The sequence below is a fragment of the Neolamprologus brichardi genome, chromosome 16 (assembly GCF_056152115.1).
Source record: "Neolamprologus brichardi isolate AB-2024 chromosome 16, ASM5615211v1, whole genome shotgun sequence".
NCBI lineage: Eukaryota > Metazoa > Chordata > Actinopteri > Cichliformes > Cichlidae > Neolamprologus > Neolamprologus brichardi.
Genome location: NC_142119.1, coordinates 1,920,104 through 1,939,501, shown reverse-complemented (window position 1 = coordinate 1,939,501; position 19,398 = coordinate 1,920,104). Strand labels below are relative to the sequence as shown.

General features: G+C 37.3%; 1 protein-coding gene across 1 annotated transcript in view; it reads left to right on the top strand.

The window, feature by feature from the left end:
• The window catches only part of LOC102797105 (inactive dipeptidyl peptidase 10), a 134,239-nt gene that overhangs the window by 64,703 nt on the left and 50,138 nt on the right, over nucleotides 1–19,398 (top strand). Inside the window, exons 2-5 of the mRNA XM_087829735.1 lie at nucleotides 5,112–5,223; nucleotides 6,810–6,905; nucleotides 18,735–18,829; nucleotides 19,125–19,199. Of these exons, the coding sequence (XP_087685861.1) occupies nucleotides 5,112–5,223; nucleotides 6,810–6,905; nucleotides 18,735–18,829; nucleotides 19,125–19,199 (378 nt within the window). The remainder of the gene's footprint in view (nucleotides 1–5,111; nucleotides 5,224–6,809; nucleotides 6,906–18,734; nucleotides 18,830–19,124; nucleotides 19,200–19,398) is intronic.

The following is a 19,398-nucleotide window of genomic DNA, read 5'->3' as shown; positions in this document are numbered from 1 at the left end:
AAAGGTGAGGAGAAGCTATCTCCAGCGTCTCATATGGGAGATATACGCTCACATTTTTTCTTTCGCTTTAAAGGCAACAGGCAAAGTAGTTTATAATGTCTGGACATGATGTAATTATTACTTTTGGAGAGTTGCTTCTGACTTTACATCTATATTTGATATGACTGGTGGTGGTCAGAGGGCCCGGTGGCGCCAGTGTCCGGCAGCCTCGCCTCTGTTAGTGCGCCCCAGGGCGGCTGTAGCTACAATGTAGCTGCCATCAGCAGTGTGTGATTGTGTGTGTGAATGTGTGTGTGAATGTGTGTGTGAATGTGTGTGTGAATGGGTGGATGACTGAATGTAGTGTGAAGCGCCTTGGGGTCCTAGTAAAGACTAGTAAAGAGCTTTACAAATGCAGGCCATTTCCCATTTTTACCATGATAGTCAATCACATTTACACTAAGTCATTGCGAGCTGCTATACAGAATCAATGTTAAAGCATCTGACAACAATGGACATCTATTACATTGCAACCACTGCCCACTGAGTGCAAGAGCAGTACTTACAAGTTAAAATCATAAATTGTATATAAATGATGGACATAGCCAGTGGCTTGGAAAAATGAAGCCATCTGAGGTACAAAGTGCTGTCTGGGAACAAAAAAATCTCTGGATCCAGTGTACTCCCATTTAAAAACAACTTCCATGAGGACTATAATCTGGACAGGATCATTGACCTCTTGTCCAAATCCAGTTAAGGGGGCATCCACACCAGAGGCCACAATAGTTAGGCATCACTACATGTGAAAAAAAGTTGCTAGTGGAAATTCCCAGTTCCTGTTGCCAATGTAAACCTCTGATATGGTGTATGTTTCACTAAACTCGAGGCTTCAAAATGGTACTTCATAAACCAATGGGTAATATCTCAGTTGCTTATTTCAGTTCCTGTATACAGTCTGATGGCTGGATACCACAGCCGATATTAGATATGAAGTTAATTAAGTCCTGTTGAGCTTTTGCTTGTGACAGCTCAGTACCTCAGGTGTAGGAAATCGTTTAAAATCCTGATGGATGCTGTCTTTTGATTGGACAGAATTTTGTAATGATATAACTTTAAATGCTGTGTTACTGCAGATATTTTATAAATATAAAGGAACGCTCACAGAAAGAAGGTTCCTGGCCTGGGACTTTCTGAGCGGAGTTTGTATTTTCTCCCTGTGTCTGCAAAGCTTTCTTATATGAAGCATATCTCCTTCACAGCATGGATGCCCTTCCTGACATTAGCCTCCCAGAGATTTATGTCTTTTTCTGATCTTGAACCAGTGATCTTCCACATGTTAGGTCACTATGTTAGGATAATTGGTAGTTCTATATTGTCAGTAGGATTGAATGTAGGAGGTGTACTGTCGCTCTCAGCCTGTGACAGCTGGGGTCATCTGTAGCCCCCACCATTGACCCTGAGCTGGATAAATGATTAAAAAAATGGTTTCCTACAAAAAAGCTTTAATCCTAATATGAGGAGAACATTTAATTCATGGGTTTTTATGTTAATATTTTCTTTAAATTACATTCAGGAAGTGGAAGTACATTGTGTAACAAATTATACAAAGGAAATGGGCAACCAATGGTCCAATAAAATTACAGCTTTAAATATAAACATCTTAAGTTGTGTTGTCAGAGGGGTGCAGTTGTTTTTGCTTCTGTTTTCTTGGCTGCAAGTGCTCACAGTGACCTACATCAAACTGGATTCAGACTGTCAAACTGGAGCTATTTAATGGCATTTTCAATCAGTTTTTTAATATGGACACATTTTATTCCAAGCAACATTTTCACAGCGGGGGAGAACGGGATTCCCAGAATTGCAGGATATGAGGAACATAAAAGCCTCAGTGTATGACTGGAATACTGTATAACGATGTGATGGGGGAAATCGTAATGACATATAATGTTCCCTGATGTGTAATGAGGATTTCTCTAGTTAATGACGCCAAACAAAACAACGAGAACAAAGATGCCACAAATAAAATCATGCTCAACCAACACCAGAGGAGAAGTGTTCACTGTGGAAAAATTACTTTTATGCTGTGACTGATCCAGAAATTGAATAACTATATGCCACAGGGACTGGGCGTATGGTTAAAGTTGTAGAGTAGAAATGCAGGCGATGTTGCGCTGGTGAAGCTCCAGGATGTTTATCTTGGAATCATATTCCTAATTAAAGGGTTTTGAAAGCAAATATAAACACACAGAAGAGATTTTAGCAGCTTGCGGCTCTGTAAGCGAGACCGATTTATTTATAACACCACTCTGTCAAAGCAAATGAAGTAAGGCTGTATAACTGATGACAGGAAGATAGAGTTTGAGACATGTCCAGAAATGGGTCTGGTCTACAGAGAGCGGTTTTGACCCCTTTACATGCAAGCATTCATCAAACTCAGCACAGTAAAAAACCAGCCTGGTATGGTGAAATGTTATATGAATATCATGCCAAGTCATTTTGCTTTTTACTACTACACATTTGTTATTTTGTGTAACTGCATAGCATGAATAATAATACAGCCCTAACCTTTTCAAGTAACAAAAAACTACCTAACAAAACAAGCAACTGTGTGCCTGAAATTCATGAATATTTGGATTTCGAAAATATCAAACTGTAAGAACAGTAGAAACTGAAAAGGACAAATGAAACAAACAAATAGGAAAATAAAATATCAAACTGAGTTTAAAAGCTTAAGGTCTGTATTAATTATTGCAGAAAAAGTACTGGAGAGTTTGGGTGGGTTTCAAAAAAACAACCAAAATTCACTGAACCAGCAGCAAAAGCAGATCAAAACTATGCTTTATGTTTGAAAAACATTGTCATTAGTTCCCTCTCACTTTTGCTGTTTGGCTCCCACCATGATAAAATCACACTTCCTGCACACAGCTCTCCAAGATCAGTTCACCATCATGAATCTCAGTTTTCTGCATTAATTACCTGCTTATTACTCACCATCATTTTTTTTAAAATGACCTCTGACAAAAAATTCAAATTTTTGCTGTTCAATACCAAAGAAATTTGAACTTTCACAAATGATGCCAAATTGCAAAACATATAGTTATGTCTCTAATAAAACGTCTGTAACTTTGCTCTGCTTCACTTCAGCAGCATCAGGTAATGTTCATATGTTGATTAATGGTTTTCTTTCATTTTTGATCTACTGCAGACAGAATATTTTTATAAAATCCCAGGCCAGGAAAATCTCCTTCATGTTGTTCTGTGTTTTATCCTCAGTTCCTTTGACACAAAGGCACCTGCTCTGATGCTTACACCTCTGATGAAGTCTCACAAGAGAATCAGAGATGAATCGAATCGGGACCTTGTGAATCGAAATCGAATCGATTATAGAAATCAGTGACTATACTCAGCTCTACTAGAGACATCTTAACTTTTAAATAACATATTTAAAATTACATAGTTTTACATACTTGTAAGCAGTCAGTATTTGCCTTAAACTGGAGCTTCATAAAGTGTTTCAAACCAGTATGACAGCAAAGCGTGCAATACACACACTGTGTCCATTCCACGCTTTTCCATTCCAATGGACTTGCAAGATGCAGTAACAGCAGAGGGACACATTGTATTTCAAGCCAATATAAAAATAACAAAGGGAGAGCCTTTAAACAGACATTATAAACACATTCAGATGTAAATACATATTAGCCACCAAGCCTAATTGTTTGTGGCACAGAACGACCCTGGAATGTACTTCATACCTTTGTTGGTCACTAGCAACATCTTGGCTTTTAATGTGTTGCTGGTACCGCAACTTCTGCATGTATGTCCATTTCACGCTTTGAAGAGGCATGGTGGACTGGCATGTCTACACATGCAGTTAGCTGAAATTATTTCTTAACTTTTCTTGTCAAAGTTAATGGATGGAATTTCACTTCTGTTCTGCTTGACCCAATTCAGCTTCTTCTGTAGTCTGTATTTTAGCAGGAACTACTCAATGAAATAAAGGAGAAAGAAAGTTCATCATTATTTTAAAACATGAAAGTCATTCAGTGTGTAAAAAATTTGAAGAACTTGAAAGCTTCTCAAAAACCTGTGATGAAACCAGCTCTCACGAGGACCGCCCCAGGAAAGGAAGACCTGTCAGTTCATCAGCCTCAAAAATCATTAATTAATGGTCCTTCAAGATTAAAGCTCACATCAGTGCCTTGCAGAAATCACATCTCTAGATGAAGTGTTGCAAAGCGACTGTGTGAATCATGGCTTCCCTATCAAATTGCTGTGCAAAGAAAAAACTACTGAGAGTGACTAACGAGAAAAGCTTTATTTGATCCAAGAAAGTTAAAATGAAGGGGGAAATCAGCATAAACACATTACATTAATAAACAACCATACATTCATAAACACATTGTACACATTAAAAAATCTATCTCTGAAAACATAACACAGTAAGCATGATGTTTGTCATTGTGAATGTTTAATTTTTAGGTAGTAAGAAAGCAGATCCTTCAGTCTAGCCTTCTATGAGCATGTGACAAATTAATGACCATCACAAGGTGCTGAATATGACTGATATCCTTTGTGGTTCTTTTCACTTTCCTTTTTTACCAAGCATTGTATATCAAGTACTTTATTTTCATTCCCATCAGGTTCATTAAAACTACACTGAGTGGCTGAAAAGTAAGCAGTAATGTGCATAGTAAAAATAAAAGGATTTACAGACCTTCAAGTGTTGCAGCCATGAGCACTGAGTAATTTCATATTGAAAGCAACGGTTTAGAAAGAGCTGAATAAAAAGAATTAGAGCAGAAATTGTTCAGTTGTACCATGTTTTTCCTAAAAACATTTCCACCTTAATATGAATTCTGCTTTTAAGAAGGCTAGGTACAAACATTGGCCTTTATCTGACCTGAGCTCAGTGTGTTCTACCATTAATACTTTGCATGAACCATAACTTCCACGTAAGCATGTGTGGCTAAAAATTCAGCAAACCGCAGATGAGGTCTAATATATTTATCTCCTACGTGTTACTATTTTATAGTATTATCATCATTATTTTCATGATCAGAATTGTATTAATATGTCATTATGATTGATATTCTATTTCTATTTCTCTGATTTCTTTTCTTGTTATGTAGAACGTAGGACCTATTGGAACAGACAGAAACTGGAAAGGCATTGGCATCTCTCTGCTGGTTATTGCAGTGGTGCTGTCACTCATCGGACTGTCCATTGTTCTGCTGTCAAAAGGTGAGACCCCATGTAGATGAGTCACATCTAGTTAATAAATTATCGTTGACTTTTGTCAACAATAAATTGTTTTATTTTGTCACATATAGGTTCATGTTATATTTAATTTTATATTTAATTTTATATTTAATTTTGTTGTTTTGTGTAGGCATATGTTCTTAAAAAAACAAATGCTAATCTCAAGCACTAGTCCCTACCACATGCACATGTGTCCATAGTCTCAGCTGAACTATGGAAATGCACACACATACATATACTGATACTGATAAGCACTCACCGACGCATCACCCTCCCTACCCCGGATCCAACGCCACCTCCAATGCTTACCTCCCCTCTGATGTGGACATTGGGTCAGTTGGAGGCGCAGTCGAAAGATTGCAGCGGTCCCAGATCAGATGTACACACTGGAACTCTTTCCCATGTTGCTTGTCTGTGTTTATTGTGCTATGGTGTGTTGATATCTGTGCATTCCTGTATTATCCTTCTGTGTTACACATTTCGATGTTTTTTTCCTCGCTACCTAGCCTGACCTGTCTCCCCAATGTGATGTTTGTGTATTGTATGTACGGTCGGCAAGGTCTGTCATCTCGGTTGTGGGCAAAAGACCTGCAACTGACAAATAAAGGCTATCTCTCTCAAAGGCTATCTCTCACATACAGTAAATAACATTTATTGAGCCAAATGCTCAGAATTGAAGCTTTGATTCAGCTGACATGGTGAAAAGTAGATAACCTTGATGTGGTTATCACTTTAGAATGTTTATGGGCTTTAAACATTTTGTAAAACAATCAGATAAATAAAACTTCTCCTTTTCTTATCAGATCTGCATGCACATTTACAAACACATGTAGTGTACCCTTATCACTGCCTAACATGAGTGTACAGCTGCTGGGGCAAACGTTTGATTGGCACATTAAAAATCAGTGAACAATGACAAATTAACATCACTTGTATGTTGTGCCAGGAGAATTAGCATTGACACTGCAAAAAATGGATAAATTTGTATTTAAGGATCAGTCTTGGCTACATTACAATAGTGTCTTTCCTAATTTGCATACTGTCTGCAAACTCCTGTTTTTCTGCCTTCATTAGCATATTTATTAATTCACTGCAGTGAATGTACACATCACAGAAGACAATGACTGAGGTAAATCACTCCAGGTTTTAATTGTTTATCTGGGAAAGTGTGAGAAAGGATTGTGGAAGACAACATCTGGAAGGGATTTACTGCCTGAGTTGTCACTCAGCAGAATTTTTTGCTTCCCAATCAGTTATGAAAAATGCCATTTGTGCAAGTATGACTAACATTATTTAATTATCTTTACGTCATCTTACATTTCCTCACTGCACCGAAGAAATTTAATTATAGATTTGTTTTCTAATTTAACCCTTAAGAGCCCAGACCTATTTCTACTTTCATGAAAATGACGGGAGTCTTATATCAAATGAATCATATATAACCAAGTCTCTAAGTGTAAAGAGGCAGTGACACCAGTGTCACTGTGGGTCCTTAAGGGTTAAACATCAAATTACCAAAAAATACTTAACAACTGTTTTGTTGTTGTTCTTTTTGACTTTCTTCTTAGATGATGGTGGTAAACCCTTTGGTACACCACTGACATTGGATGACCTTTTTGAAAAAACATTCCAAATACATGATCCTGATGCGAAGTGGATCAGTGGTGAGTATGTTAAAACACCAGAATTCAGACCCCAAGTCAACGCTGTAAAGACCTGAAGTTATCTGAAAAGTTCACTCTGTAATACTGTTTATGAAAGTTGACATGTTATTACAATAGTACAGGTTACCTTCTCAACAGAGTGAACCATAAAAGCGCCCTGCATTCAGCATGATTAGGGTTTACACCCTTTTATTGCAAAATGGATTGCTATAACTCCTGACAAAGTGTCAGGTATTTTTAAAAGGCTTATTTAATTTTAGTGTTTCTTTTTTCATTCTGCTCTTCCATTTTAATTGTTGTTCAGGTAGAAGACAATCAAATAAACTTGCATTCATCAGTCTGGTGTTTCTTTTAGCAAAACAGATCCAGATTGAATTGAATGAAGTTTTTTTTTTTTAAATGCCTTTCAAAGCAGAAGTCACAGAGTGCGTTACAATACAGAAAAAACACAACAATTAAGATGGTATAAACTAAATAAAGGTAACCCTGAACAGGTGGAGCTTAAGTTCTTAAAGGTATCAATAGTGTCCACAGATTGTATGTTCAGTGGAAGTGAGTTCCAGGACTTGGGGTCACATCCTCAAAAGCACATTGTCCTTTTGTCTTTAACCAGGATCTTCAAGCATCAATCAGCAGACCTCATACATCCAGATGTCACGTACGATTTTAGTAGCTCACTGATCTGACCATGGAAGGCTCTGAAAGTAACCGCCAAATTTTAAATTAAACCCTAAACTTTATGGGGAAACGGTGCAGTGAGGACAGCATTGTTTTCATACAGGATCTTTTAGGGTACCCGATGAGAAGAATCACAGCGGTATTCTGGATATTTGTAAATGATCCAGGGATGAATTCCTCAGGTAAAATGTGGCCTCACTGGGATGCTACAAAGAGAGTCTTTATCTTTATAAGGAGTCTTTAGTCAAGCTTGAATCTCTGTGCTGTAAACAGTTATTTGCTTTGTAGCTGCTTAAACTAAATTACATTAGAACAACATAAAAGTGCTATATTTCCCATTTGTTACAATATAATTTTTAAAGTCCAGTAAAGTAAGAATGACAAGAAGTACAACTATGTCAAGTAATCCCTTAATAAGTATATTATGGCAAAAAGGGACATTGTATAGACTGTATTTTAGCCATTTTTATATGTCTGACATATAAAAAAGTCACTAAGAAATGCAGTCACTGTGAGATATATATATATATATATATATATATGATTGTAAATAACTGTGAGCCAGCTTGTCTCTTAATCTGTTTTCATGCATGTACTCATACAAACTTCAAGAGAATCAGGCAGCACACAGGATGACTACACACCAGGTGTGAATACATTGCACTATTACCTGGGCTCAGACATCACACAGACTTTGCATTAGGAAGCTGGCAGTAAAACACCATTTAACTGGCTGCAGTGCGTGAGTGAAAATAGCTTTCGCAGCACCTCAAGTATATTTAAGAAAGTTTCACTTTTAATTTATACATGTACATTCCAATAAGATTATAGTGTTGTTGTTGTTAATGTGACTGCTGTATTGCCTCTTGCAGGGTTCCAGTAACTTTATGAGCATATAGTACGTGTAATGTAGTAGACCTGACTCCACACTATTGAGTTAGTAATGTGTTAAAGCTGGCAAGACATACATCATATGTACAGCTTTATAGCAAAGAGACGGCACATAAGCTGCAACAGAGAGCAGGCGGAAGACAGGGAGTAAATATCTTCCATCTATGTCACCTGTTCAACTCATTGAGTTATACCTGCACAGTGGTGAAACAAGGTAATCAGAGTTTATTACTGCCTCTAAGGACTTCAGACTGCTTTAAAACCTTTGCTCAAAACCTTATGGCACAGCTAAGCAAACAATTTCACTCTGGATACTTTGAGACTTTAAAGAGAGAGCAAAATAAAATTCCCCACCAAAATCCTTATAATCCACCAAAGCTCTAATAATTTTGATAATCAAACTTGACCTGATGTTACAGTTTGTTTTTTACCCACGCAGTTATATTGTTTTTACATAAAGTATATACACTGCTAAGAAAATAACACTTTTTGATCAGAGTATAGCATCAAGTCATTTAAACTTTAGGGATATAGATCTGGTCAGTTAAGTTTTCAGAGGTGTTTGTTAATTTGTTTCAGACACTTTTGCTGTGTCTCCCAGGAAAGTCTAATGAGCATGGATTGTTCAGCATGACCAGTTTGATAGGAGTCAGTGATGGTCTGGGGAGGCATATCCATGTGCAGTGGCACTCTGGCTGTCATTTTGTATCAAGATGAAATCATTGGACCAATTTGCAGATGGGTCTTTAGTTCCTTCTGGTGCATGACAATGCCCAGCTTCATGTGCTCAGAGTATGTAGGCAGTTCCTGGATGAAGGAATTGATAACATTGCCTACCTACCACAACAACCTGACCTAATCCACTAGAAAACCTTCTGGGACATTATTATTTTACTCAATCCAGCTCCGCCAGGTTGCACACCAGAGTGTCCAGAAGCTCATTGGTCTTTGAAATCACTGCCACTGGACTATAGAGAGCAGTGGAGACATGTTCTCTGGATTGAGACATCACACTTCTCCATTTGGCAATGGATTTATTAGATGCCAGGAGAATGATACGGGTCTGACTGCATTGTGTTAATTATAGTGTGGGGTTGTCTTTCAGGAACTTGGACTTCACAAACCTCACAAATGTGCTTCTTCCAGAATTTTCAAAAAAAATGTTATAAACAATTACTGCTAACAATTCTGAACTTTGTGGAAAGCCTTCCCAGGAGAGTTTCAATTGTTATAGCTGCACACGGTGGGGCTAACATCAAATTAAACCATGTGGATTAAGAATGGGAGGTTTATTTGAGTATGCTGTTTATCTGTATTTCACAATAGATCAGGCTACAATAATAATGGATGTTTCTATAGCTTGTTATTGGCAAGAAATAACAAGCTATAGTTCATATCTGAGCTGCTTACTTACTGTGTCAAACCAAATCAGAGTTTTCCTCAGAACAGATTGAAGGCAATGTAATGTGTATTTAATTTTAGGATGTTCTTCTCTTTTCCTGTTTTCTTCCATTACCCACTTTACATGTGCTCAAACAGCCTGCAATATAATTACTATGTGGTCTGCTTTAAATGACTGAAATAATAATAAGAGATATTGAAAACATGCCCTTGAAACCTTCTCCTTCTCCTTTTAATAATTTAAAAGTAAACTTTACTTCTCCAACACAAAGAGTTATCATCAGTGAGTTTTGATTGGTTTATAGTCAACCACTGGAAATGAAACTCTTAAGTGACACTGGGAGAAATCTAATAGTTTTGTTTGTTTCTATAAAGAGGCCCAGATGCACTCTCCCTGCAGACTCACCATGAAAAACACATCAACACAAGTACCACTCATCATAATGGAAGGACTTTATTCTTTAGAGGCTCTCTGGTGAATGGTTTTACACCATATGTAAGTAGTGGTGCTTTCAAGCTGTCTGAGCTATCCTTTGTCTGACAGGACCACTGCGGTTGGCTCCTCTCGGTCATGCTTACTTTTCTGCTCCTGAAAGTCGGACTGTGCAAATCTATATGGTCCTCTCAAATACTGCCTGTCTTACATTCAGCAGAATAAAAGTACCAGAGTAATCTTTGAGGAAGCCAACTTCCACTTCAAAACTGGCTTTTATCAAAACATAGGTTTCTTTGTAAAAGTTCCTGAAAAAAGGACACAGAACTCAATGAGAACTTTGCAGAACTAGTTTCTGAAAGTAGTTTTACAACTGAAACTGAAATGAACTGATACCTTTTGTTTGAGGCAGACACATATTATATTATAAGAATATAATATGTGTCTGCAATGTGTTAATTTTCATGAGATTAGGTGATTTGGAACAATACACATTTACCAATCACACCTGATTGTCTATGCAAAGATCTAATCAGCCAATCAGAGCAGCAACGACTGCACATTTAGGCTCGCAGACATGGTCAGGACTGCTAAAGTTTAAATCAAGCATCAGAATGGGGAAGAAAGTGGCTTTGAACGTGAATTGGTTGTTGGTGCTAAAAAGAGCTTGAGTATTTCAAAAACTGTTTATCCCCCATTACACCACCTCTATTCAAACTAGAGGCGGTGTAATGGGGGATATTTCTGTGGCACATTTAGGGCCCCTTAGTACCAAGTGAGGATCGTTTAAACACCACAGTGTACCAGAGTATTGTTGCTCACCATGTCCATCCCTTTATGACCACAATATGACCCATCTTCTGATGGCTGCTTTCAGCAGGGTAACATTTTATGTGACGAAGGTCAAATCATCTCAAATTGACCCCATAGCCTCCAGATCTCAATCCAATGGAGCACCTGTAGGATGTGGTGTAATGTGAGAACTCAGAGTATGGATGTGTAGCCATGGTGCTAGCTAGGCATAAATAATAAAGTGGTTGGGGGATGTATATATTCTGTTAATTAACTCCTGATTTCATCATAGACACCTCATGCATTTATATTATCACCACAAGACATGACAGCTTCTCCACAATGAAATGCATGTCAACCTTTTGTCCAGGCTCAAAAAGAACACACAATTATTGATTTATTGGCATCAAATCAGGGATAAAGATTTTATAAACACTAGTAAAGGCAAAAATAAAATCATGTTTAGAAGAATATTAAATGAAGCATATCGAATGCAGGTAAAAAGAGGGATAAAGTATATTCTTAAAGACACCAAAAAACTCTGCCAGACACAGAGAGAAAAACAAGTCTCTGGTCTCTCTCTCAGTTGCCTCACTTCGTTCTTGAAATGCATAATAAACACTCTGCCAAGGGCTCTTTAAGTCTTTACTCATTCATTACTAGGTCCACTTCGATCAGAAAGGTACAACAAGACAAACTTTTATTGCTCCAAAGCACCAAATGTTCATATTATATATGCAGGGTTCTGACAGGGTTATTGTTTAATACGAATGGCTCTGCAGTGCTCCGCCAGTGCTGAGACTTTCTGACTGCCAACTTACTTTCACCAACTGATTCAAATTTTTCAAAGCTTATCTGCAGTAAACCGTAACAGCGAGTGTTTCCAATTGTGAACATCGGCAGCTGCTACAAGGACCTCAAGAACATTCAGAACGTGATGCACTGAATCAACACTCCATAAAACCGAGGAGGAGTATAAGGTGGATCACAATAATCAATCACAGGCAGAAATGTTGCTTCCACATGTTCTTGTGGAATTATCTGCTTCTGCACTCAGGGGTTAATGGAAAACAAAGTAAAGCTAAAAGACGGAAACATTTTGCATTCTTCTAACGTCTTTGCCATCAACTTTAAAAGGTGTTTAATGCTGGCTGAGAGCCTACACAGATATGCTGTGTAATGTTAGCTTACCTATTTATTTGACAATACCAGTCGTTGTCAACTTGGCAGTGCCTAGAATTAAAGATGGTCAAACCAAATATGGTTTAATACTACAGGTAACAGAATTCTGGAGACAGCCATGTCATTTTGTGGAAGATGTCAGAATAATTGGCCTTTTTATTGCTCATTTTGTGAGGCAGCGTGTCTTTCACTGTGCCTTGCTGTTCACAGACTGGCGCTCTGTGCGGTGTAGAAAGATCAAAATCAAAGCGGGTAACCGTCTGGGAAGTTAAGAGGTGTACAGCCTGTCACCTGCTGCTCTTCATTTAATCACTTGCAGTGGCTGCTCCTTCTTTTTCCCCATTACTCCCTGTGATATTTCAAAGTGACCTGCTGTGGAATAATGCTAATGATGACACTGTTGTGTTTTTTCCAGTGCAACCTTATAACCGAATGTGGAAAAGTCACCAAAACAGAATTTTTTTTTTTCTTCATGAGGACAGATGTTTTCAGTGCATCTCAAAAGGAAGTGTTTTCGTCAAAAGCACTGTTTTATGCAGAGAAACGAGGGAGATGTCACCATGGCAACCAAGAAAAGCTTTAAGATATGTGGCAAAGGTTGCATTTCAACCCAAATCATGACATTTTTTAAAATTTCAACCAGATATTTATAATATTTAAACTTAAGAAAGTCAATGCCTATACTTAGTAAAGCAACATATTTTTTAACTTATGATGTAGTAGAATTTATGCAACTGCTGTGATGTGTATGACACAAGTATGGGCCTCTGGTGCGATTTGTTTCAACACCAACCCCAAACCTCCAAATTTTTGTCTTTTAAAAGTGGAAAATATTTATTTTCTGTGCATGGACACAAATCAGATCATACTGAAAGTCAGCTCATAACTGACCAGTTATACAGTTATAATGTGAAACTGCAGCAAGAATTATGCATTAGAAGTAACTTAATACATTTTTTTTTTCACAATAACGTTGCCAGTGTCATGGTTTGAGTTAATGATCAAGTGAAAACCTGTTTTCAGACACCACATGAAATGGAGCGACAGTTACTAAAATTAAAAAAACGTTTGTTTTCAACCTCATAATGAACAAGAAACAAATCAGATGGAGTCCACGGTCCGAAAGTATAAAATAAATTCAAAAGAGGGTGCAAAAACCAAATATCTTGAGACCAAATACACACAGCAGCAATCCTGAAAAAGGTGAAATCTAAACAACAATATAGGGTGAACAAAGGAAGGAGGTAAAAGAAAACAGAAAGACCAAACAGAGACTAATCTTTGAAAATTAAGCAAGAAGTAAAATGAATCCAGATCGTAATACTGGAAATAGATAAATACTGTACTGTGCTGTGTCAGTGTATGATAGGTTCACCATTGTGTTACCTCATTTGCTGACAGATAGCGACATTATTTAAACAATAAATCTTCAAAATTGGCACTTTAAGCACTCTGAAGCACACGTCCCCTGACTTGGAATTACTTGCAAACAACTGACAACATCTCAGTCTAATAAACAACCGTGACAGAGCCACAAACTGAGTTCTTCCCAGATGTTGACACATTTTAAAAGAAATGCCAAAAAAAAGTTCAGACCTTTATTTGGAGTAAGAGCAAAGCTCTGAAATCCCAGAATCTTGTGTGATTAGACGCACTAGTCCCTGTGTGGCAAATACTGCCATCTCTCAAACTCTGTGCCTCCAGTTTAACCGAAGAGCAACGAAGCAGAAAGAAGCATTTGAGAAATGGATTATTTGTTTAATTGGCAACTATTTTAATTAATCTCTGAAGTCCCATTTTCTGGTTTCATGCTTCTCAAACACGAGGATTTGCTGCTTGTAAATATCTTTGATTTTTTGACAACAACAACAACAAAAACGCAGTTTATGTAAAGTTATAGATCCCATGATTAGTTGGCTAATTTGAGAGAGGTTAAATGAAGTGACAATGAAAATAATCATTGGTTGCAGCCCTGACGTGCATTCATTTAACCTTTAAAATAAATCTGGATCAGTTGTGATCGACAAGGACATCAGTGTTTGGTGAAAGTACTGCAATGTGAAGCATTAATATTTTCTTCACCGTGTTATATTTACTTTGGGAGCTAGAAATGACTTTTGTCAGTTTTGAAACAGTGTCAGCAGCGGGTACTTCCTTAATTCTTGTCCTCTGCCTAAAAGTGGCAAGTCATTGAATAGTTGAGACACTTTAATCACATCTGAGATTACATGTTGCCGTTATCCTCGAAGCAATTTCTCAAGGAATTGTCCTCAACTCAGGAGGACACTAGCCCTATTTTTCCAATTACCTCTGCTTTAAAATGTTTTTTATAACCAGTAATTTTCTACACGCGCTGCATATAAAATATGAAGAAAAAAAAATGGATTGTGGTTTGTTTTACTGTGGGTAGGAGTTTCTAAATGACAAGAGCCCTTTTGAGGATTTGCTTGCCTGTTGAAAACAAGCAATCCATCTGTATTTCATATTTATTTCCCTGTCATTATACTCTAAAGTGTTTTGAGTGTTTGCAAGTCAACGGCTTTCTTGGCTGAGATTGATGCCTCCGAGCTTATTCGTTGACATTTACATGAGACAGGGGCCTTGGAATGATTCAGACCTGTCAAATGCATTAATGGAATTCCAGCCTCTGTGGACTGTAATGCTGGTTTGGGATTAGCTGAGAGTTATTGCAGGAACTCCTGTTATTGTTTCTACTGTTGAAAACTGAGGTTTTTTAGACAGGCCGTACTAAATAAGTGTTTCTTGTTGTTTTTCACTCCTCCTCTCTTCAGGGGAAACACTTGCACCTATCCATCTTACACACACTTGTTTCTTTGCTGTGTTATTTTGTTTACTCGAGAAACTTAAGGAAAGTTTTTTCGGGATGTTTGCTTATGTGACTTTTGCGTTTTTTTTTATTTGGGTTTTTGGAGACCGGAAACATTTGCCTGGAAAGCACAGCGGGTCACCTACTGTTGTTTTAAATGTTCTGTATAAATAAAACTGCCTTGACTGGACTTATCTGTTTAATGTCTACCAGGAATTCTAAACTTTTGGTCTTTACACATGGTCGGTGGTTGAAGTGCTTATCCTTGGACTGAGGTGTTATTTTCATGCCAAAAGCCATTACAAATAACATTAACAGTAGATGTTTTGCAATCAACATTTTTATTTCCTTTCAGATTGTTGTAAAGGATTCCTAAAATGACACAAGTGTTTCCTCCCATGTAGCAATACAGATTTATTGTTGGTCACTTGCATTTTGATCTTCTTTTTTTGTTGATGATTGCATTTATTTTCTGTTCTTGAGTAGTTTTAGGTCCCGCTCCAGGGTACGCTGTCAACAAGTATAAAATCACCACCAAGTATAAAATCACCTCCAATCACTGATCAATCGGTTCTCAAGAAAATAGCGTCACTATTCCCAGATGATCCATTATACTCTGTCAGCACGTGGATATAAACATTTTCAGTAGCATGTCTTTGTCTTTTGCTGAGGAGCACCAGTACTAAATATAAATTCTTAGACACAATTATATTCCTTTAATTGTTTTTTTTTAACTGGCAGCTAATAATTCCACAAAAGTTTGATTAGTGTGTACACATTATGATCCTAAAACAGAGGTCCTATTTGTACTTCTGGATCTTAAACCAAGTTTACATGCAGGTTATCCTGCATTTAGATTCTGCTTTTACATTTATTTTTGTTCTGACTGTTAAACACCACCGAGTTTTCAACAGAAGGAAAGAAAACTAAAACTGTCTGTTAAAGAGTGTTTTAATAAAATAAATCAATCCTCAATTCATCTCATTCTCCTGTGGATTAATGTCAGAGCTGTGATATTGATAAGTTAGTTAGCTTACACAGTTACAGATTTTTGCTGGCTTTCCTTCCTGGCTTCAAATATCAAAAGATCTTTTTCAATCTCACTGAAGCGCATAAAGTGCTTATGCATTCATACACCGCTTTTAATACTAAATTACTCTACAGTGCTTTTCCTCCCTCCCACTCACTCATACTATTGCTTTGTCTGCAGCAGATGTGTTGCTTTCAGCCTATTTATATTTTTCTCATAATATAATTTATCTGTCTTTATAACATGAGCTTATTTGCCGCCAGGACACTTATTCAGAATTGTGATTGATCAGATGCTGCCAGTGTCACCCCTTTCATAAGAACACACAGGGAAAATCCAAGGTTAACTTAGGGAGACGATATCTAGCTTCAAGTGACCAGTAACCCTGACTGGCAGTGTTAAGTAGATGAATCCTGATAAAAACAAAGATACATTCGTCACTCACTTCATAGTACAGGCCTCAGATGAGCACATCGTTTTAGGCTTTGGCCCACATCAGCCTAAAATTGTATGTAACCATGAATAACGTGTTGCTATGGCCACCAGGAGAGACTGGACAGTATAGATGTAAAACAAATATGCCAGCAGTTCATCTCAGTTAACGAGAGGAGCAGGCCTGTGTTTGGCTGCTTCACATAGTGGACATTGAGTTGTTGTGTGGGACATGTAGTCCATGTCTGTTGCTGTAACAGTAGTTCATGTTTAGAGTAAAACATCCCAGCTCACTGACTTGATCGGGGCAATAGTGCCTAAAATGTTGCATAATTTTGCTGAGAGATCTGTTACTTTGTGGTAATCTTAGACAAGTAGTTTTATGGACAAAACCCAGCAGGTCATTCAGAGATGTTGGTGTAACTGAAGTAATGTTGTTAAGTCCTTAAAGTCATATTCTTTTATTGTCATGACTGTATTTTAAGCTATTTTTATTTTTGTATGATACCTGATTTATATGGAATATGGCTGAAGTAAACTAAAGTATAAAATACTTAGTCATTTGTTTAATAGTAACTTAACATTATATAATTCACATATAAAGCTATGAATTATCATTTTAAATGGTTTAAAAGCATGTAGAATAGCATATATAGGCAAGTATATTTCTCCTTTTTTTTATTATCAAGAAGCAAAGACAAAAAGAAAAAAAAGAAACGGGGCAGGGTTCGGTGGTTGAATCATCCGTCCCTACCAATGCCAAAACCAAATCTACACCCTTGTATGCTACCCTTTCTCAAACCAGTATACAGAGTTTTACTTACCTAAATAATCACTTAGGTTGTGGGACAAATGTGTATTCTATTGTAGAATCTAGCACTTCTCTTTCCCAGTGTTTTAGCTGCTTGCTTTAATTGTTACTGTTAACTTAATTTGCAATTTTGAAAACTCTTTTTTCCGACTTGGGTGAGTGGATGTGTGGGGGTTGGAACTGTATTTTTCTGCATGAAAATGTAGTCCCGTAATATTTTCTGGAGTCAAAAGGTGAGAAGTTCAACTGTTGCAGTTCATCAGGAACAAAGTGATCATCTGCTGACCAGTTTTACTTTGAAGAAACTAATCTTACCTTGAGCACCTTGAAAAATGAATTTTAACCTATTCTGCCTCTGGACTTTATAAAACAACTTTCAACAAATGAGACTACAGCTTCAGAAAAATTCAAAAATGTGTTTTAAAATCCACACATGAGCAGTACATCTGGCAAGACTGAAAATTCCATGGGAGAAAACAAGAAGACATCTCCAGGTTTTACTTTATTTGCAAAGATATGGGTCAACATAAGCAACCTTGGAATCAAATACCAGCAAATACAATAAAGACAGAGACACTTACTAAGAAAGGAAACAAGAAACACAAAGTAAAACCAAAACATAACTCATCAGAAATCTAACATTTCTAAACTATAACAAGAAGACAGAAAGGCTAACACTAGACATGAGAATAAAGACGGGAGAACACAGAAGGCAAAGGAAGAAAACAGCACAAAGAAATGAGGAGATAACAGAAGTAATAGAAACCACAGAGAGCCTAATCCACAAACAAATAGCCGGTTCCAATACCCATCTGACACGGAGGTGCAGATGAGAGCGTTTCTCAAGTATGCAATCTTAAATTATATAAATAATGCAAACTTTCAGGACCACATCACAAATTCATGTGGCTGAGGTTGCCACGGCAACATTAAAAATAAACACAGTCAGCTGCAGTCGAAACTGCATGTGTTTTAAACAGACCTCTTCTGTCCAGAGGGGGAAAAAACCCACTTCCAATTAAATAATATTTTGTTCATTAAGAGATTGTGTTCATTGGGAATTGTGAAGGAAGAAAATATTTTGAATCTTGATTTTTATTATATCATTATTATTATTGTTGTTGTTGTTGTTGTTATATCAGTAATAGGTGATGGTTTTATGCTTTTTTTAAATAAATATCATTGTTACTGATAGGAGAAGAACTTGATTGCCTTTTCATGCTTGTGACTTTTGTTTTTATTCATGTAATCTATGTGTAGGTTTCCCGGTTTATGTTCAGTACGTGACCAAACTCAAATCTGTTTACATACAAACGTTGCATATCACTTTAATGCCTCTATCTGTCCTACAGACGAAGAAATAATTTTTCGAAGCTGGGGAGGAGACGTTTTCAGAGTCAACACACGCACCAACGAGACAGACCTTCTGTTGAAAAATACAACATTTGTAAGTAAGAAATAAAAATTAAAAATCTCAATGACATATTTTGTCAGTATTGTGATGCAAGACTTTTTTGTGGGTTGCAACCTTTTGGAAAGAGCAGCCGTTGTGACCCAGCTCAGGCCACTCAAGGTTTGCTGTAACTCCATGCACTGATCTATCAGAGTGTGTATGCTGCTGCATCAAGACATGACTAGTTTGAAAAGTGTATTTGTTCAGCAACCTGTGAAAAGGCTCGTTGTGAAAACAACAGCAGCAACTAAAAACTCACACTCTTCTCGTATTCTTGTTCTTCCCACAGGCGACTTTTAAAGCGTCAAAGTTTGCAGTTTCTCCAGATCTGAATTTTGTCCTTTTGGGATATGATGTCAAGCAGGTGAGAAACTCTTAATATTCCCGTTGCATACATTCACTGGTGTTTGGCTTGAGGCTGCTTATACTGGAGGTTTGCAGTTCATGAACCATGAACTGCAAACTGTGGAGATATCGTTTTGTTCAGTACGTCAACACAGAGCTGGCATGATGGTATAACTTTAAGGCATATAGTCAATAAATTAGCAGGTTTGATTTGTGAG